Here is a 21,846-nt window from a genome sequence, read left to right as displayed (position 1 = left end):
TCCCTGACAGCCATATCAGTCCTTCTGTAGATTGCAAGGCAATGTAAGTCAATTCTCCCCCAGAGTGCCTTCCCCCTTTCCGTTGCTCAGTGCCAGACCCACATTATGGTTCGAAGCCAGGCTCCCCCACTCTCTTCTGGCTCCCTCCAAGTTTGCTGTCTCTGATGCCTCCCCTAATAAATTTCTCCTACCTTTTATCATCTCACATCTGCTCCTGGGAGGACCCAGACTAACCTGTTCTCCCCATTCGGTACGCTCACTTTCCTTTTTATAAGTATATCATGTATTTAGATAGCAAATATTAGTTAAATGTACTTCCTCATTTGAACTTTGAAATGCAACACATAAGGACAAATGTTTTAAGTATAACTGTTAAGACTTCTTCCGACCTTCCAGAGTTAAGTCGTTTCAACTGCACTTGAACATTGATTTTTGCTGAATTTGGCAACTGCTACTATTCATTCTGAGCTTTAAAATCTCAAGTGGTTGTTGAGTTCCCTCATGACCTTTAACTCTCCCTAGAAACTCTGAACTACTTAAAAACAAAAGTCGATGGCATTGAAAATACATAAAAGCAATGCAACATCATTCAGAGTAGTGTGGAAGAGACAGGAAGGAGGTTTCTTATAATGCCACCCATCCAAACACAATAGCTGCCATTTTAGGGGTCCGTGTCTCCCCTACTACCCTCCCTTCTCTCCAGAGCCTCCTCCTGTCTAGACGGTTGTTCACCGAACTGCCTGTGTTCAGCATGAACCTCAGGTTCTTAGACCTGGAGGCACATCAGAATCATCTCTGGAGCTTTTAAAAATGGCCAGGGCCCAGGCCTGAGCTGGATCTCATTAACCTGAATCTATTCTTCTTCCATTTGGGGGTCCGGGTGCAGAATTGAATTGGTCAGACTTTACCATATATACCACTTTACCAGCACTGAGTTATTCAAAGAGTCCTGCTTTTTATTTTCTTTGACCTCTTGGTCCCTGATCCCTCCTCTCACCCGAGGTACCCCATGGACTTTATATATGTTCTTAAGTACGCATCTATGTTTGTAAATGGATCATGTTCTGAGTCTTTGTGTTTTTAACGTACATTCATAAATTGTATGCTTTCTTACCTTTTGCCCTCAATACTATGTTTTGAGGTTCTGTGCTGATGGACGTATGAATGTCTATTCATGGCTTCTCATTTCTTCACGGTATCCCTCGCACTTGACTGTCCGTCGCCTAGGGATGGACGCCTGTGTTGCCTTCAGCTGGCCTCTGGCCCCGGCAGTTCTGCAGCGAGCGTCCTCACGCACGTCCCCTCGTGAGCCTGGGTGAGAACTCCCCTTCGGAGGAGTGTTCTAAGCATCTGTGACTGATTCTGATCTCATGCACAGCCAGGGGTGAGGACCACTGCCATTCCTCAACAAACTTAGTGATCTTTGAAGGCCTTCTTCACACATCTCTTCTATGGGACTGACTCCTCCCTAGCTGAAATCTGAGATACTTTGGCTACTTCATTTTTACCCCATAAAAATCTTCCTTTGGGAACTCAGAACACTAAAGTAAAAATGACGGGTCATATCTTAAATGTGACCCTGTGTTTATTTCCTATTGTTGCTCTGACAAAGTACCACAATCTCGGTGGTTTAAAACAACACAAATTTATCTGCTTACAATTCTGGACGTCAGAAGTCCTAAAATTAAGACGTCCGCAGGACTGTGTTCTCTCTGCAGACTTTGGGGGAGAATTCATTTCCTTGCCTTTTCCACTTCTCAGAGGCCACCTGCATTCCTTGGCTCGTGGCCCCTTGGCTTGCATCACTACAACCTTTGCTCTGTCCTACTCTGGATGGGACCCTCCTGCCTCCTTTTTCGAGGGACCCTTGTGATTACATTGGGCTCACCTGGATAACCCAGGATACTCTCCCCATTTCAAAATCTTTACTCACACTTGCAAATATGACTTAAAACTCTTTGTCATGTAAAGTAACATATCCTCAGGTTCCAGGGATTAATACCGGGTGTCTTGGGTGGGTGGGGAAACCACTCTGCCTACTACGTGACCATAAACTTTCCCATTTAAACGTCATTAAATTTCTTAAAATGTTAACACACGCTTGTTCTGTGTTACAAACGATACAGAGCTGCGTAAGGAAAAAGATGATGGCCTGGCCCACCCTTTCCTGATAATTCCTGTGGGGAAACAGCCTTGCGTCCATGCCTAACCTCACACATGCAGATCTGCATGTTGTGCTGCGTGGTACAGAACCAGGACCATAAACATTAACCTGCAACATTTTCCTCTTCATGTGTCATGGAATCCCTCCAGGCCAACCCAGAGGGACCTCACCCATCATTTCTTTTAACTAGCCAAATAAATATTCCACAGGATGGGTAGACTAAGTGATTCAGCTCTTCTCTCGTTGGGAGATACTCAGATGGTGTTCTGATAGCCCCACCTTCAAACCCAGCTTCAAAACGTGCCCTTTTGTTTGTTTGCACTACTGCTCTTATTTCCGGAAGATTCCCCAAAGCAGAATGGGGCCTCCAAAGATAAGCACATTCTTAGGGGACAATGTCAGGTTATTTTCCAAAAGTTTTAGTAATTTACACTTTTACCATCAAGAGATGAGTGTGTCCACTTTCCTGCAAGACTGCCTCTCAGCCACAGTGAAATAGTATTGTTCTCTATAGCGTATGCTAGTTGGATGTGCGAACGAAGAGTGTGCCATTGTTATTTTGATTCCTATTTCCACGAAGACCACAGGCGTCGTGGGGTTTTTTCCGTGTTTATCGACTACTTGCATTTTCTCTTCCACAAATTGCCTGCTTATATTCTTGCTTATCGTTTAATTTTTTTTTTTATTTTATTATTTTTGAATGCATTTTGTATTTAAGAAGAGTTTTAGATTTACAGAAAAAATTGTGAAGCTCGGGTAGAGTCCAAACCCATTTCCCCTACTAATAACATCTTAGGTTACTTTGGTACATTTGTTACAATGAATGAACGAATATCGATACATTTTTATTAAAGTGAATACTTTATCCCGATTTCCTTAGTTTTTACCTAATGTACTTTTTCTGTTCCAGAATACCACTTTACGGTTGGTTGCTGTATCTCCTCAGGCTCCCCTCGGCTTTGACAGCTTCTCAGACTTGCCTTGTTTTTGATGACCTTGACAGTTGTGGGGAGTACTGGTCAGGCGTTGTTTTTTTAGAATGTCCCTGTACGGAGATTTGCCTGAGCCTTTTCTCGTGACAAGACGGGTGTTAGAACACATACCATCAATGTGACTCATCACTGTTGGTGTTGACTTTGATCACCTGGCTGAGGTTGTATTTGTCAGATTTCTCCGCTCCAGTCACTCTTCCCGCCTGTATATTCTTTGGAAGGAGGTCATGTAGACACCTCACACCTAAGGAGTAGGGAGTTATGCTCTGCCTCTTTGAGGACAGAGTCTTTGTGAATAATTTGGAATTCTTCTGCGGGAGAGATTTGTTTCCTCTCCCTTATTTAATTATTTAAGCATTCATTTCTATCCTTGTAGATGCACGGATATTTACTTTACACTTTGGGCTTAATGCGATACTACCTTAGATATTCTGGTTGTTCCAGCTTTGACCACTGGGACCTCTTTCAGTTGGCTCCCATGTCCCTTCGACATACCCCCACCAATGTGATTTTGGTTTCTTTGTTTTATGAGTACTTCCTTGCTTTGTGCCACTACAGGATCCTCTAGGTTCCTCTTGTATATTCCTTCCCTTATCCTAGAATCAGCTATTTCTCCAAGCAGTCTTGGTTTCTTTATTGGAGAACGGTTTTACAAACCAAGGCCTGGGCATAAGATATGCCCATTACTAGTTGAGTGTTGCTGCTTCTACGTCCTCTCAGCTGGCAAAGCAAGGAAATATATGTGCGCTATAGAAACTAATGTTTACACACATAAGTATTTCCATATGAACATGGGTTCATTCCTATGTCTGCAACTCTAGTCCATGGCCACTCCAACAGTGAGAAGCCTGGCTCCCGCCATCCCCCAATATTTACTTAACTGTTCATTTCCAGCGGACAGGTCTCACTGTATCAGAATTGTTAACCTCCATCCCCTGATGGGAAACAACTTCATCAACAAGAGTAAAGTTTTATGTACAGTTCTTTTTGCCTTCAGTCTTATAATTCCACTCATTTCCAAAGCTACTCAGGTCACCACCTTCTTCTCCCACCTACTTCAGTAAGATGTTTTAATACATTTATAATACAGATTATTTTGCCACGGTCTATGCTCTATCCTGGTATCCCTTGACCTCCTAAATGGTTTTTTAAAATTTGTATATACTGGTTCACTCTTTGTGCTTTAAAATTCTGTGCGTTTTAACAAATTATGTAGAGTCCTGTGCCTATAGTCTCAGTATCATACAGAAGAGCCAGGCCTCTCACTGTTGGAGTGGCCATGGACTAGAGTTGCAGACATAGGAATGAACTCATGTTCATATGGAAATGCTTATCGATATGTATATAAACATTAGTTTCTATGGCACACATATATTTCCTTGCTTTGTCAGCTGAGAGGACGTAGAAGCAGCAACACTCAACTAGCAATGGGCATATCTTATGCTCAGGCCTTGGTTTGTTGAAGTCCCTTGCTTCATTTATCCAAGCCTCCACCCCCTCCTGCCAAACCCCCAGCGATCACCGTTTCTACTGTCTCTTCTAGTTTGGCTTTACCAGATCTCCTATCACTGGAATCATACAGTAGATAGGCATTCATTGAGAAATATGTAGTTAAGTTTTACCTGTGTCTTTTTATGACTTGATACTTTAAAAAGTATTACCACCCTATTCTGTGGATGTACCACGGTTTATTTATCCACTCAGTGTCCTATTGAAGGATATCTTTGCTGTTTCCAGTCTGGGGAGATTATGAATAAAGCTGCCATGAGCCTTCCTCCTGCCCATTTTTAAGTTGCTTGTCTTCTGTTTTCCACATTGTCCATTAAGGATATATACTTTGTCAAGTTACAACTATTTTTCTCTAGCCTATTATTTTTCTTTTGACTTGATTTTTGCCTCAATATTGTAAAACGTAATTGACTACATCTGTATTTTCTGTTATGGCCACTGGATACCCCATCTTTGTTTGTTTGTTTCTTCGTTTTTGAGGTCTTGTCAGATTATAAATACATTTTTAAAACTTACAGTTGACATACAATATTATATCCGTTTATGCATTATGAAAAGCTCACCCTGGGTGTAGTCACCATCTGTCACCTTACAAAGTTATTACAATATCGTTGACTATATTCTCTATGCCGGACTGTCCACCCCATGACTTACTTATTTTATAACTGGAAGTCTGCAGCTCTCAATCTCTTTCACCTGTTTGGCCCATTTCCCCCTACCTCTCTCACCTCTGGCAACTACCAGTTTGTTCTCTGTATTCATTCATCTGTTTCTATTTTGTTTTGGTTGTTCATTTGTTTTGTTTTTTTGAGTCCACATATAAGTGAAATCATATGGTATTTGTCTTCCTCTGACTTATTTCACTTAGCATAATACCCTCTAGTTCCATCCACGTAGTTGCCAATGGCAAGATCTCATTCTTTTTTTTTTTTTTTTTTTTTTCTCAACGTTTTTTAATTTATTTTTGGGACAGAGAGAGACAGAGCATGAACGGGGGAGGGGCAGAGAGAGAGGGAGACACAAAATCGGAAACAGGCTCCAGGCTCCGAGCCATCAGCCCAGAGCCTGACGCGGGGCTCGAACTCACGGACCGCGAGATCATGACCTGGCTGAAGTCGGACGCTTAACCGACTGCGCCACCCAGGCGCCCCGATCTCATTCTTTTTGATTGCTGAGTAATACTCCGTTGTATATATATACCACATCTTCTTTATCCAATCATCTGTCGATGGGCACTTGGATTGCCTCTATATCTTGGCTATTGTAAATAATGCTGCAATAAACATAGGGGTGCAGGTATCTTTTCAAATTAGTGTTTTCGTTTTCTTTGGGTAAATACCTAGAAGTGAAGTTGCTGGATCGCGCTGTATTTCAACTTTTAATCTTTTGAGGAAATTCTCTACTGTTTCTCACCGTCGCCGTACCAATTGCATTCTCACCAACAGTGTGCAAGGCTTCCCCTTTCTCCAAATCCTTGCCAACACATATTTCTTGTTTTTTTTTTTGACACTAGCCATCCTGACAGGTGTGAAGTGGTATCTCATTGTGGTTTTGATTTGTATTTCCCTGATTAGCAATGCTGAGCATCTTTTCGTGTGTCTGTTGGCCATTGGCATGTCTTCTCTGGGAAAAGGTCTGTTCAGTTCCTCTGCCCGGGTGGTGTTTTTTTTTTTTTTTTTTTTTTTGGAAGGGGGTGTTGAGTTGTATAAGTTCTTTATCTGTTTTGGATATTAATTCCTTATTGGATATATCGTTTGCAAATATCTTCTCTCATTCAGTAGGTTGACTTGTTGTTTTGTTAATGGCTTCCTTCACTGTGCACTGGGAACCCCATCTTGCTCTGATGGTTTTCCTCCTCCCAAGGTTAAAAAACATCCTCCTGAATTTCTCTTCTGTTACATATTATGGAAGAATGTATAGGTTTAAGCAAAAGGCGTAGAAATGCTGAAGGATAACAGAGGATCTGGGGACAGTGACTGTGGGGCTGAGAAGCGTTTTGCCCCTGAATTTTGAGTGGTCCATCATGTGGGCTTTCTAGGACCTGCTCTCAGTGAGAGTTTTCATGGGGTCTCTTCAGACACTGTAGTTCTAGGAGCAAGGAGCTATGTGGCCGCCTTTGGAGAATCAAAACCAGACCTCAGGGTTGTTTCCCTGAGCTCGTCCATCCCATTCCTGATCCCTTTATTTGTATGCTTTATATTTGCCTCCCACCTAGACTATGAGCTCCATAAAGTGAAGATCCAGGTCTGGCCTGTTGATCCTTGATCCTTTAATGCCTGGCATGAGGCCCTGTCTAGCAGGAAGGCAGGTAAGGAGGAAAGATAAAAGGAAAGAGCCTTGGCTATTTTCCATTAACCCTGAAGTTTCATGTTAAGGTCTTCTCTGTTTTGTTGTAAGCCCTTAGTGGCTAACCTCATCAAAGCACATCACCAGGGCTCCCTCAGCTTCCACTGTGGTTGGTCAATGGGATGCACTCTCCGGGAGGAAAGAGTGGGCGAGAGTATCTATTCCTCTCACTCCCCACCTGCTGGGCAGTCCTTCTGGCGGCAGGTGCACCCTTCTATAGCCACACCCTTCAAGCAGCTCCTTGCCCAGGGTCCCAGATGTCATCTGGACACCGGTGATCCCATTTCTTCCCCTGCCTCTGCAGGTCAGGTTGAGAGCAGCTTCTCTCTGTTGGTAGTTACCGTGGGCATCTACATCCCTTATTACTTAAGGCTTTAAAAAATTCCAGCTGAGTGTAGGCTCAGTTTCCTGCCTGGACTCTGACAGATCCCTAAAGGGCAGAAAATAGGGAAAGAAGCAAAAGAGCTTGGAAAGATAAGGGGGCTCCTCAGAAGAGCTCACACAGACCCAGGAGGAGCAGTTCATTTGTCCACTGAGGGAGTGAGGACTTAGAAAGGGCGTGTGTGAGGCCTGCCACCCGACGGGCCACCTGAGTCACCCCAGCTGCCCTGTGGCTAGTGGAGCTGTCCTCTGTGTGTCCCTCAGTGCTTGGTTCTGTCTGAGTAGGAATCCTTGATAAGGTGTAATTATAACTTTTCACTTTATGTGTCTCCCACGCTGGACTGAAAACTCATCAAAGGCAAAGATTTGGGTGTGGGCCATTTCTGCATCCTGCTTGCTTCTCTCAGGCTGCTGGGCACAGAGCGCGTCTTTGTGAGGGTTCACGTGAAGAAGGAACAAAGGCTCCTCCCACAGCTGAACCCCATGGGCCCACTCTTCCAGAACCCACCCCTTCGTAGGAGGTGGATCCGCCTCAGAAGGCCCTGGCCAGGTCCTGAAGGCTAAAAATATTGGATCCTGATAATACCGGAAGGTGACTAAGCTGCTGACTCAAGAAAACCAACTTCCTCTTCCAAAATAGTTGCCTACTCTATCATCGAGTTGTTTTGCCCAGATACATGCTGGTCTCAGGCATTCCTGCCTCCTGTGAAAGCTTCTTCAAGGGCTGCCAGTTTGGCTCAAACACCTTTTTTGCTACTGTGCCTTTTCACTCTGTTGCTGTTATCTGAATAACCTGTCCCAGCCCCTTAACACCTCAGTCAGCAGACCCCGACTCCCACACGGGCAATACGCCTGGACCGCAATATCCCATCCCCAAACCAGGACTCGGTCCCCGGGCTGTCCCGGAAAACCTGCGATACAGACTATATTTATATAATTTATAGAAACTATATTTATAGAAACAACAGTAAGCCTTGATCCATTTTCAATCTAAATGGTTTTAATAACCACAAACATATGGGAAAGAAACTAGTGAACAAAACTTATTTGTGTTTGACTCTAGTAGTTATTTTCACAGGCATGGTGACTGTATTCCTATAATCTTTTAATGCAGTATTAATTTCAAATGTTCCATGAGTAAAAATATTTTTAAATGTTGAATATTATGTTTTAATATTGTTGTATTGCTTTCAATGAAAGCAATTGTTTACACATATGATGACATTTTGTATACCGCTGTTTAAGATTTTTCACCTGAAATCACTGACCAGGTGACCACATCAGCTAAGCTCAACCCTGCAGTCATCCCATCCCAGGTGCCAGAGAGTGAGTGAAGAAGCCTCCAGAAGATTCCTGCCATGCTCTGTCTGAATTTCTTACCTATGAATTTATGAGTGTAAAAAATAAATTGACAAACCAGGGTAAAACTCTTTTCAGATCATTTTCTTTAGTTTAGTGTGTGAAAATAGTTATACAGTTCAAATTTCAGTTGAAGAGAAGGGGTATCTTCCCCCAGAACCTTCCAGGCTAGTAATTCCAGATACTCTAATGCTTGGTGGTCCCAGTTCTACTAAGGGAAGAAGTTATTCCAGCTGTGCAGGGTTATGTGCATGCCTGTAGGGGAGCTCTCTACTATGCAAAGAGAAAGATGACCCTACTGGAAAAGGTTCTAGCTGGTAGACCAGTTGCCTCAGGAACAGAGAATTCTGGATTTCCAACATCTCTTCTTACATCCTGGCTCTAGGAGTCCTCCGTTACTGACACGTTCTCTGAAAACACACCCAAGGCCCTCGAATCATGGGCCTCATCACCTGTCAAAGCCAGGTTTATTGACCTTTGGGTGACTAAAAGTGGTACCAGAACTTGGGAGCGGTTAGGGAGAAGAGTACGTAAAATTGTCAAATTTTAGCCATTCATCAAGATCCAGTGGCCTGAGCAGTGATGTAGTTAGTTTTTGTTTTATAATTTTAGAAACAGCCCCCAATACTTACTGTACAGCTCCAGACTGGAAAGAAGTGCTTCTGGGTCAGCGTGGAAAGCAGGTGCTCCCTGAGGGCAACTTCCGAGTTCATCTTCTACCCATGATCACAAATCATGCAACTCCTCCGAGAGTCTGTTGAGAATGCTACGGTACATGCCCACAACCCTACAAACTTCGCTTGATTTCATCTAGGTCACCCAGCAAGACCCTCCCTCCCTTACTTTTCTTACAGACCCACAGTTTCTTCTGGCTCAGGTACCAATTTTCCCTTAACTTGCAGCATAATGTCCTCAGCCGGAAGGCTAAATCGGAGTGTCCCAACCTCTTCCAGTGTGTGACACTCCTAGGTTTGTACGGGAGAGAGGGAGACAGAGAAAGAGAAACAGACACAGAGGGAGACAGAGACAGAAGGAATTTTTGTGCAGGGAAGAGAAGTTGGGATTCCAGATGGTCCAATGGTTGGTGGTCCCCATTCTACTAAGGGCGGAAGTGACTCCAACAGAGCGGGGTTGTGTGCGTGCCTGCGGGGCCCGTGCGTGTGTGCCTGTTCCATTAGTTCTGGGGACATGAACAACTTGTAAATAAGGCGACTTTACGATGACTGAAGAACAGTCAACTGAAGATCTTTAATGTCACTTTATACAATCCTTTCCTACACAAGTTTTAAAAGAGAACGCTCAGTACATGGTAGCCGGGGGGTATGGATTCCCCGCAATCCTGTCCCTGAGAAGCTTTTTCAGGAGAATGCCATTAAACAGCTCCCTAGCTCTAGAATGTATTCGGTGTCCACTAAGAAATGCAACAATCTTCCTCTCCAACCTGAGTTCTACAGTATTTACCAAGCACGTGTATTAGAAGGTGGTGTATTAATTTGTACGTCCGTTCGCCAGAACATGCTGGACAGTGAAGTAGCCCAGAGGCTCCCTCATCTTTCAGTTACCTCCTGGGCCAGTTTCTCACCTCTGCTCACTCCAGAGTCTCCCCCTTTCCCATCTCCCACCCTGGTGGATGAAGGACGGTGTCTCAGTTAGACTCTGAGCTGCAAGTGTACCAAAGGCCGCAGCAGAGCTATCTAAGCCCCAGCGGCCCGTCTGACCAGTGAAAGACAGTTCTGAGAACAGCAAATGTTCCTTCTTTCTCCTCGCTCGTCTCTGCTTTTTCCTCATTCTCCGGAGCCTGGTTAGTTCACGGAACGCACCCTGCTTTATGCCTTTCCTCAAGGATGCAGACAAGACCCACACCCAAGCTCTGCCTCCTCTGCCTGGCTTCACCCTCCCCCACCCCTTCCCCTTGAACGGAAGGCACTTAACACCTACAGGGCACAATTTAGTTCTTGATTCCATGCTGCCAGGTGTCATGACAATTAGATCACGGGTGTTGGTCTTGTCTTCACTATGAGAAGCTCCCGGACAGGTACTGCTCATTGACGATAGCTCCTGACACTGTGCTTTGCTCATAGCGGGTACACACCAGACAAACACTTGCCTTTATATAGAGACTTTCCTCGTGAGGGCGGGCGAGCAGAGTGGGGCTACCAACCCACTGCAGGCCAGGCTGTGGGCTGAGGGGTGGCCTCCTGCTTCAGGAGGCACTGATGTCCACAGTGCATTCCAGGGAAATGCCCAAGACCCGGAAGGCCCCTCTGGCCTCTCCTAGCCCTTGTAAACTCAGTTTTTTTTGGCACTTCTTCCCCGATCCCTCCCCGCTACCCCTCCTTGAACTCAATTTGAGGCATTTGTGAAAGGGGTATTTTCTTCTCCCCATCCCTGCCGCAGAGCACAGTACGGGCATTTAAAATCATAAAGTCTGGCTGGCAGGTGGGATGAATGAATGAACTGCTAGATTAACAGAGGGTGAGTAGGTAAGTGGGGAAATGAAGGAACGTACCACTGCCGAGAGCACCCTGGGTGGCGCCTTCCAGAGGACAGGGATTCCTATTTGTTTAGGACCCGTGTGGGGATTCCATGGACTCTACGGGTGAAATGTTTTCAAAATCATTTTCAAAAATTTGTGACTGAGACACGAGAGTATTTATAAATCAAATCATGGCAAGACACTTGTAAGTGTAACTCTACGATTCGGTCCACACAAACATATTTATACCTAGTTCCTGGGTAATCAGTTTTTGAGATGTTAAATGTTTTTTCTTCACCACCTGTATTAGAGGGCCATTACTTCCCTCAATTGAAAGCAAAATAGGTCTGCTATCACCATCAATATTCTTTAACCTTGCACTTGAAGGAAGCTTTTAAAGAAAAAAGGCTGGGAGAGCTTTAAGATCCCATGCAGAGTTTCTTAACCTTAGTTGCATGTTTGAATTACCTGGGGAGGCTTTTAAAAGTCTTGAGGCTCAGGCTGTACCTTAAATCTACTACCTTACAGTCTCTGGAGATGGGACCCAAGCATCAGCTTTTTTTTTTTTTTCTTTTTTAAAAAAGGTCTCTTTTTTCTTTTTTTTAAATCTTTCTTTCTTTCTTTCTTTTTCTTTCTTTCTTTCTTTCTTTCTTTCTTTCTTTCTTTCTTTTTCTTCCTTCCTTCCTTCCTTCCTTCCTTCCTTCCTTCCTTCCTTCCTTCCTTTTTCTTCCTTCCTCTGTTTGTTTGTTTGGCATCCATATTTTTAAAGCTCCCCCAAGTGATTCCCATGTGCGGCCAAAGGCTGAGAACCACTGTTCAACCCACCCACAGCTGAGACCATTGAACGACTCACCGTGCAAACATGAGGATGTTTGTTGTGTTCCCTGCAGGAGGCCGCTCTGCAACCGGCCCGTGTCTCATCCTGATCCCTCCCCAAGGGTTCCTTCCTCCTTCACACTTATTTCTGTCTTGGCAATCATGGATGGCTCATGGGCATGTCCATGAGGATCCGATTCAGGTGAATTAGGCTATCAGTCTGTGCTAGCTAGCACTTTGGGAAAGCTGTATTTCTCCACTCATGAACTTTGAACTGAACTTCTGTGCCTACAAGAAGTTTCAGGGATTGAGAAGAGCAGATAGTTGAAATCAGTCACAGGGAGGTTGCACACCATCCTGAACCCGAGCTGGCCGTTCTCCCCAATCAGTTATGTTGAGAAACGAAAGCTGCCTAGGGACACCCCACCCTCGGTCCGTGGACATGCTTCCCCTCAGTCCCGCGCGTTGGCACTCCCATCTTTGCCCCAGTAAAACCCCGGCCCATTTCGCGGGCCGAGCCACACTCTGCGGTGCTCCCCACTGCGGCAGCTTTAACAGTGCTTGCCTTCTACCTACCGAGTCTCCGTGTCTGCTTTCCCAGTTTGGTTTGTGGGCTAGGCCATTTCACTGGATCTTTTGGAAAAACTGTGGGGATGCCCACCCAGAAACGATCTCTTCCTGGAATTTGGCGGTAGCTGGTGCGGAGGAGGACTCAGAGAGGGCAGACCTCCCCAGCTCATCTCTCGTGCCCCACCGGCAGTCCTACGCCCACTCACCAGGCAGGGTTCCCGCAGCGATTGAACCAAGAGACCTGCACACAGCGCGGGTGGATTGCAGTTATGTATTCAGTTTCCTACCGACTTAACTAACATGGGCCGCGGGAAGGGGGGAGAGAAACACTGGAAGAGCTGCCTGTCTGGAGTAGGTGCCTTTCACTAAGTCATGCGTTCCTACGCTTTACAAAAGCATCTTCCTACAGGAAAAGCGACTCCCGCAGGGATAGCAAGGGCTGCAAGGGTCACAGGGGTTGCAAGGGTTGCAGGGGTTGCAGGGGCTGCAGGGGCTGCAGGGGTTGCAGGGGTTGCAAGGGTTGCAAGGGTTGCAGGGAGAGGTGCAGGGGTAGCAGGGAGACTCGATCTTGACGCAACTGCCGAGCCCGTAGGAGTACGTCACGTCTTTCTCGTCCACGCAGGGCGGCAGGCTGAACTCTTTGCAGATGTTCATGTAGCTGTACTTTTTCGACCCGAGGCAGTCGTACCTGTTCTCCCGCTCTGCCGACACGCACACCTTTCCGTCCTTCACCCGAACTTTGACTTGATCCGGTTCAAAGCCACACACGTTTACCGATCCTAAAATGTTACTGCTACAGCAAGAGGAGGCCAGGATTCTATTTGTTGTTCTTCTCAATCTGGAAGTTAGAAAAAAGGAGAGGGTGGGGGGAAGAAGCTCAGATCTCAGACACAGCTTGAGAAGCAATATTTTGATCTGTTTTTCATTATTATTTTTATTATTGTTATTTTTAAGTTAGCCCTGGGCCCCTCTTGGGGCTTGAACTCAGATCAAAGGTCAAGGGTCACATAGTCTACCACCTGAGCCAGCCAGGCGCCTGATCTCTCTCTTTTTTTTTTAATAGTAAAAGGAACACTAGTCATTGTGAAAAGTCAAACTTTTCCCCAAATGTATAAAGGAAACACTGAGAGTCCACCTGTGTAAATCGCATTCTGCCACAGGTAAACCTCTGTTAACAACAGATGGTTGCTTGGCGTTCCGGATCTTTCTCTTGCGTTTAAATCCCAGATCCTCCTTTTATTAATTCTGGAAACTTGCCTTAGTTTCCTCATCTGTACAATGGAAATAATAACAGTACCTACACCATAGGTTTTTTTGGAAGATTAGATGAAATGATGAGCGTTGCTTAAAATGGTGCTTAGTGCGTTAGAAATCTCGCTTAATTATTACTGTGATCATTATTATTACTACTATCATATGTAGACTCTTAAGAGTTTTTTTAAGGGGATGCAACTAATAGGATATCATTTAAAATCATTATAAAGATGTCTTTCAGCCTCAGAACCCAGCCCTGCTACCCACAAGATTGGAGCCACCCTGGGCCGTCACACAGACCCAGCCTGAAAGTTCCATCAACAAATGACAAGGCAAAAGTGCCCTGACTCTGCCCTGCCCACCGGGGCCTGTCTCTTCCTGCCACTGTGAGACTGCTCCAAATGCTGGATGGCTGGCACCCTCTGGAACAGTGAGCTTGGAGGGGTCGTGAACCGGATCTGGGTCCCATCAGCGTGCAAGGGCTAATTGTGTACCTCCCTGGCCGCCTCCTACCCACTGACCTCCTGTTGACAGTTTGAAATCCATGTGATGGGGTATTTATACCATGGAAATGGGAAAACTCTACAAATGAGGGCTTTTTATCTCCCGTCTCCCACCCCCACGTGGCTAGCTGTTAAATACCACTGTCTGCGGCCCCTGGAGCGGCAAACACGGGTCCCCGGGGTCCCTATAGAGCTGCCTTGTTGCCGCTCAACAGTCCTGTGTGAATCCTTCATAACAACAAAATAACAACAGCAGCTCAGGCTAATTGAACACCTGTGGTGTGTCGAGAACTAGTAACACAAAGTGCCTAAGGGCACAGGCTCTGGAGCCAGAGCATTTAGGTTCAAGCGTTGGTTCTGCCGCGTGGACAAATTACTTCGCTTCTCTGTGCCTCAGTTTCCTCATCTGTCAAATTGGGACAAGAGTAGTAACCTACTTCTAGGGTTGTTGGGAGGTTTAAATCAGTTAATGAACGAAAAGGATTTATTGTAGTGCTTGGCACACAGGTTTGGCAGCCCGGCATTAGCCTTATGTGCTCTGGCTTTCCCTAGGGTCCATTTTCTTTCTACTTGGCGATCCTTCCAAAGACAACCTAATGTTCTGAAATGGTCTTCTTTTTATCCTTTAACATAAAAAAATTTTTTTTTTAAAACTCCGTGTTCTAAGAGACACTCCTGGCACATCTTGCCACACTTGGCCTCCAAAGGAAGGTTTTGGAGCACGTGATTTCTAGAACTTCTTCCAGTTTGACAAGTCTGAAGTTTGCAATTGGATGATTGGTTTGAGATACCTTTTTAGTTCTTGCCTTTTAGGCTGAATTTTGTTTGTACCCTGCTTTTTGTTAAAGAAGTTATAAGAGTTCATTGCAGAAAACTTAGAAAATATACAGATAAGCAAAAAAAAAAAAAAAAAAAAAAAAAAAAATGGAATAGGTCGCAAAATACCCGTAATCGTACAGAGCATCTCACATTTTGGTGCTCGATTTTCCTCTGTGTGTGTGTGTATTTCTACATACATATGTAGACTCTTGTGTGTGTTCTTATGAAGTCATGCTCTACATACTGATCTGAATCTGTATTTTTCACATGGTTGGCTTAACAAGCGTGAGCCCTTGTACCAAAGGTTCCGAAGCAAGGCTCTTAGAGGCTAATTTACAAAATGACGCAATGGACTGCTGTCCTGGAAGACACCAAGGCCAACAGAGACAACTTGCGCAAGGCACCCAGAGGACTGTGAGGGTCACTGAGCTGCATTTCCACCTCTGGCCCCAAGGAACCTGGGGAGCATGGGGTACAGATGTCTTTCAGGCCCTGGGTGTGCCAGGGTACCCACGGGCCATACTAAGGAGAAAGGAAGAGAACTGGACTTAAAAAAAAAAAAAAAAAGGTCTTTATCTCTGTGGAAAAAACAAAACAGGAGAAAACGCCCTCTACTCTCCCTGGATGGGCAGAGAGGAGCTCACAAAGATGTCCCGTGCCCTCTCTGGATGGGCCAGGGCCGGGAAGTCTGAACAGCCAAAGGCAAGAGTGAAACAGAGAGCAGAATGGGTGCCCCTGGATCTCTCCGGAACCTCCCATGGTGTGGACGTGGAATGAGAAACCTGAAACCCTGGCACGAAGGACCACGAAGGTCCTCACAAAACAGGACCAAGGACCCCAGGCAGGGGTGCTAGGACCCCTCACTACTGCTAAACTGATTCTGCTGAAGGCCTCCTGCCCTCCCAGATATGGATCTGGGAGCCAGTTCTACAAGCCAAAGTGGGCTTCCAGATCCTTCTCCTCCTGTCATCAATCTGAAGTCTTGGAGTGCAATTGCATGTTGTTGTTGTTCAGATTCCCCCTCTTTCTCTGGCCGGGTCACTCTGGCCCCTTTGCCCCTGCGGCAGCTGCACAGAGGTCTCACAAATCTGAGTCTTTGGGAAATTGCCTAAAAATTCTAGACCAAGGGAGGTGTCTCCTTCCTTTTGCTTCTTGGTCAGGGCTGATCTGTGGGGTGGGGTGGCTTTAGGAGAAATTGCAGGAGCCACATTTTACTTGTCAGATTTAACTGACCCCTGTCTGGCCAGGTACCTATCACCCCACAAGGGATTTTCCATGGCTCTGTAGTGTTCTGGGCAAAGGTGGTAAGGGCGGGGCAGGGGGGAGGTTGCCTCCTATAATTGTTATTGTGAGGCTGGAGCTTGGCCACAGCAAACATAGGGAAATCAGCCCCCTGGCTCGTTGCAGAATCCTCTCAGGGAAGCTGAGGGAAAGCGAGTGGACAGATGGGGTCCATGACTGCCACTCAGGAATACGCATCTTTTCCCTACTCGAGCTGCAGTATCACCAAGCTCCCTAATGTGCAACACGCTGCCCTCAGCAACGGTGAGCTGTACGGTCAGCCATTTTCACAAAGCCATAAGTGAGCTTCAGCCTGGTGCTGAATAAAATAATGAAGGTGTCAAAAAGAGGCCTATCTCCACCCAGGACCAAAGGGAGGTGGGCCTTGGAGTACTGTGCTTTTTCTCCTAAGTTTAGACCCCTTCCAAAGACCCACCAAACTCTATTCCTCCTTTCCAACTCATCTTTCCCTTTCTCTTCTTCCTTCTGTCTCTTCCCCTTTCCTGCCTTGTCTCTCTTCTGACTTTTGGATGATATTGAAGAACAGTGTCACTCCGTGGGGGCAGGGTAGCAAATACAGGGGCATCAGAGGCCCCAGCAGTGCTTGTTAGAACACAGGTGGCTGGTCCCCACCCCCAGAGTTTCCAACTCAGCGGCTTGAGGGAGGAGCCAAGAATTCACATTTCTAAGCAGTTCCACCTGGTGCTGGTCCCGAGCCCATTCTTTGAGAACCACTGACGGGCTGGTTAAGCACAGGAATCCCAGACTCAGGCAAACCTGGCTTTCCCAGCTCCTAGTGGTCAAGAACACTGCTCCTGAATCTGTTTCATCATCTCTAAAACAGCCAAGACGTCGCAAGGATCCGGTGAAGATGAAAGGCGGCACATAATTTTCGCTCGATAAAGGGTAAGTGTCTTTATCAGGCTGGACCCGGCTCCACCTTCCTCAGACTTCCCTGAAACCTGAGGCTTTAAGTGACCCAGCCTCAAGTCCTGTGTCATTAACCAATAAGGTGAAACCAGATAATAGACATGCCTTTGGCCTAGATGGACAGCCATTCCTGCCCCTACCCCCTGGGGTGACTGGGCTCGGAGACCTGTGGGTATGAAGGAATTATGGGGAGGGGTAACAAGGGGCCACGCTCTCTTCCCCCTCTGCAGGGACTCTGAGGGAGAGACTGCTCTGCCCTGGCCTGTGGATCAGAGCATGGGGAGGTAGAAAGAGTTCCCTGAGGTACGACTGGGCCCACAAAGCACTCACCAAGAGGCTGTCATTAGCCCCACCAAATAAGAGCGAGTCGGTGAAAACCTTGGTCTTAGAACAGAAAGGGGTAAACAAGGAACGAAATGAGAGGGCCAGTTTTTGAAGTTTGCAGAAGATGGTGCCCCTCATGTGGGGATTTTCAAGAGAGATTGAGACCCATCACAGATAGTTGGGTGAGTGGAGGAAATCAGGCTGAGTTTCTGGGTATTAAGCAGCAAAGGGTGCGAGCCTGAGCCCAATGAGCCCCTCCAGCTCAGCTGCAAATCCAGCATTTGTCTGCAAGGCACCGGGGGCCGGAGCTGAGAAGGGGCCTCCATCCATTAGATGGTCAACCCCTAAGGGCAGGGCTGAGGAAGGGCTGGTGTGCATTTGTCTGTGCCCCTTCGGTATAGAGGAAAGGGAAGCCCACGAAGTGTGGTAGTGAATCGGGCGCAAACTTAAGACAGGCTAGTGGCATGGCTTCTAACAAAGGGAACCAGATTCAGTCACCGTAGTCCCTCTAAATCCAGAAGAGGAAGGGAGAGTCAGGGAAATTGCTCGTGCTTGCGGTGCAAAGGGTAGTTGGGGGAGGAAAAGAGAATATCAAAGAAGGTGAAAAAAAAAATGGAAGTACTTACTTGAGTCTCTACTAAGGAAGATACTGCCAAGGTGCTAGGTAAACAATGGAAATGGATTGGACCTTCTATACCTGGTCTAAAAACACACACGTACAACACACACTCATCAATCAACTAACATACATGCGGCAATGCTCAGGAAACTTATGGGAGAAATGAGCCTTCTTAACCAGTTGTTAAAAGAGCAGGTTGACTCTCAGACAGAAAGACAATTCCAATGGGGTAATGGCAGCTATAGACCAGGGAATCTTTCCTGTTGGACAAAGAACCTTCGGGACAATGCAGCCTGGCATCAGAAAGGGCATGTCATACCTAACCAAACTGTTAACGTTCTTTAAAGGGATAGAAGATCATGTGAATATGACTTCTAAACCCACAAAGCCTTGGGCAAGTTTTCACAGCAAAGATTGTTTAAAAAAAGTGAATCAACATGATATTTCTAGATCTACTTAGTCATGGATTGGGAGCTAGCTGAGAAATAAGGAAAAAGAGGCATTTCACTGGAAGAAAAAAATATTAATAGTAGGAGTCCTCTGGGATTGGGGCTGGATCAGGCTTTAACATTTTCATCCATGGTCAGGAAAATTGAATATTTAGGTTTGCAGGTAACAACACAAAGCCTCTCTGGATAGTGAAATGTCAAGCTATCAGAAATAGAGCATAGGAGGGTTTCACAAGGTGGTATGAATGGGAGGAAAGTGGCTGGGAGGAGACACAGCAGGCAAGACTGAGGTCATTTCCAGAAAGGACTCAGCGTTGTCAGTTCAGAGACCAGGGAATTAATGTAAAGACATCACCAGCTTCACATACTGCCTCAGGCACAGGAAAAAAGTCAGCAAAATCCAGACATCGTCAGGAAAAGTATCACAACGCATAGAAAGCATCATCTCTTATATAAACCACACTGCCGAGAAGTAAGTTTGAGGTTGTGTCTATTGCATGCCAAGAAGTAGGGGCTCCTAGAGCTGATGGAGGGCACCCAGGGGGTGAACAACAGAGAGGCACCCTTATCTCAAGAGTCTGGGGAGGAGGGCCAGTCAGGAGACAAAGGCTGGAAGAACTTGGATCAAGGGTATTCAAGGATTCAGAGGCACAAAGACAGTAGATACAGGCCTGCTCACAAGTAACCCTTCATGTAGACCAATTAAAGAAGGAATTCCTAACTCCCAGTGTGCAAAACTTATATAACTTGATACTCTGAGCAGTAAAACTAAAAACTATTTCAGGGGCACAGAGGTGGCTCAGTCGGTTAAGCATCCAACTCCTGATTTCAGCACAGGTCATGATCTCACAGTTCGTGTGTTCGAGCCCTGAGTTGGGCTCTACGCTGGCAGTGTGGAGCCTGCTTTGGGTTCTTTCTCTCTCTCACTCCCTCTCTCTCTCTCTGCCCCTCCCCTGCTCTCTCTTTCTCTCTCTCTCTCTCTCAAAATAAATAAACATTAAAATAAAATCTTAAAAAAAAAAAAAAAACCGTTTCAAATTGAGTGTAGATTTATTTAAACGCAATAGCCCCATCCCAGACTATTGTCAGAGGTCCATTCCTGATCTTGGTGACTGATGACTTTGGACAATAGTTGCCCTATTGTCCTTTCTTCTGGAACATCCTGGTCACTGTTATCAAGTATCTGTCTCTGTCTCAGACTCTATCTCTCCATCTGTCCATCCATCTATCCATCCACCTACCTGTCTAATCTATTAATCTATCACCTGCCTCCTTAGCACAGAAGGCAGCACGTCAGTCTCAAAATCTATTAATTGATTGTTGGGATAGGAACAATGTTGTTTAAGGATAGAAACTTGCAGCGAGTAGTAAATAAGTCTCAGAGATCTAGTGCACAGTATAGTAAATATAGACAACAATGTTGCATTATAATCATCAAACTTGCTAAGAGACTAGAATGTAAATATTCCAACCACTAAAAGGAAATGATAATTATGGAACACGGGAGAGGTGCTAATTGTCACTACAATGGCAATCATTAGAATATAGAAATGTATCAAACACGCTATAAATTTGCACAATGTTACATGTCAAGTATATTTCAGTCAAAAAAATCTATCATCCATTTGTGCCCATCTTTTTAAAAATAGTAGCATATTAAGTAGTTTTTCTTGTCTTTTTCATGTAATACATCAACACATAAAATACTTCATCAGCCTGCTTTACATCTACTTAGCATCCTAGTGTATAGACGTACCATAATTTATTTAACCAGAGGACAGTACTTTCAACAATTGTTTTCGTCAGTTGTACCAGACCGGATGGCATGTAGCGGAAAGGTAGAAAACCTTCTCCAGGCCATAAAAGGAAATGCAATCAAACAAAATTGTAAAAAGTGGCTTTAACCATTACCCAATTCAATTAAAACCCTCTCGACTCTGTTCTGAAAGCTGCGACTCTCAGGTCTGTGGTTCACGAGCACAACCTTTGCTACTGCAGGAGAGGGCGCCGAGGTAACAGGCCCAGCTCCAGATGGGTTTGAAGTCGGCCTGGGGTTGGGGCATGGGAGAAGGGTTCTCCTACAAAACCGAGGGAACGCCTCTGTTGTTCAATTTTCTCCCCTGCTCTTAGAGCCTCTGGCGAACATTAAGGATTTGATCAATTGTTATTGCTTCTCCTGTAGTCATTTCTGTAAGCCCAAATCTACTCAAATCACTTTACTCATAACCAGAAAAAATGTTTAGTTTGCTCCTTCCAATAGCTTTTTAATGACACCTCCTATTTCTTTCCCTCATTAAAGCCGCATTATTTATCATGTCGGCACTCCTACCATAAACCAACACAACCTTGGCAATCGACATCATTCCGTTGTCTTTTGAGAATCTTACGGTTCCTGTCCTGGACCCATTTACTCTTCTTTTCTTAAGTCTTTGCTAAATCACCAGAGTTATTATCTTGAACCCCTTTCGTCTTTGTCCGAGTACCAGCTGTGGCATCCCCTCCCCCACTTCAGCTCAGAAGGTTAATACACCGGCTATGAAAAATCTTAAAACGTGCTTTTACTTGGCAAGCTCTCTCTTTTCATCTTCTATGGCTCTAATGGCTTTCCTCTCCAAACTTCTGAGAGATGGTCGCAGGCAGTAAAGCTTGACGTCACACAGGCAACACGGATAGAGGTCGCACAGGCCACAGGAGCGCGCTCGCTTCGAGTAGCACAGGCAGTACGGGTAGGGGTGCAGGTCGCAGCAGCAGTATGGGTGCATGTACAAGTCGCAGAGGCATCGCGTGCATTCGTCGATGCATCTCAACTGCCTTAGCTCTCGGTCCACCTTCTTTATGTCCCTTCTAACACTGTCCAAAAGACAACTCAGTGCAGCCATTACAGTCACACCTTATTGTTTTGTGAGTACCTTTGGGAAATGGCACTCGGGGGGAAAAAATTGTTCTAAGCTCTTCTCAGAAGTTTCTTTTAAAAATAAATGAGGCCCACATGATTCACTTACTTTAAAGCTTGTGTTCTATGACCTCACCACCCTCCAAAGTATGTCATAGTCT

General features: G+C 45.5%; 1 protein-coding gene across 1 annotated transcript; it reads right to left on the bottom strand.

Annotated features, from left to right (window-relative positions):
• Positions 1 to 12,870: 12,870 nt before the first annotated feature.
• Positions 12,871 to 21,806, bottom strand: ODF1 (outer dense fiber of sperm tails 1). Its single transcript, XM_019467957.2, has 2 exons — positions 21,355 to 21,806; positions 12,871 to 13,451 (listed from the first exon to the last, which is right to left on the bottom strand). The coding sequence occupies exons 1-2, from the start codon at positions 21,669 to 21,671 to the stop codon at positions 13,001 to 13,003; spliced, it is 768 nt and encodes a 255-aa protein (XP_019323502.1). The 5' UTR covers positions 21,672 to 21,806; the 3' UTR covers positions 12,871 to 13,000.
• Between the last annotated feature and the right edge of the window lie 40 nt (positions 21,807 to 21,846).

This window comes from Panthera pardus, unplaced genomic scaffold (assembly GCF_024362965.1).
Source record: "Panthera pardus isolate Hobbes unplaced genomic scaffold, ASM2436296v1 HiC_scaffold_7, whole genome shotgun sequence".
NCBI classification, from domain to species: domain Eukaryota; kingdom Metazoa; phylum Chordata; class Mammalia; order Carnivora; family Felidae; genus Panthera; species Panthera pardus.
The sequence above is the reverse complement of the archived record's forward strand: the minus strand, read 5'-3'. Positions and strand labels throughout refer to the sequence as shown.

Coding starts and splice junctions, on each gene's coding strand:
- ODF1 (XM_019467957.2), bottom strand. CDS start 21,671: ATGGCTGCACTGAGTTGTCTTTTGGACAGTGTTAGAAGGGACATAAAG. Junction 13,452..21,354: donor GAAAAGAGAGAGCTTGCCAA/GTAAAAGCACGT, acceptor TCTAACTTCCAG/ATTGAGAAGAACAACAAATA.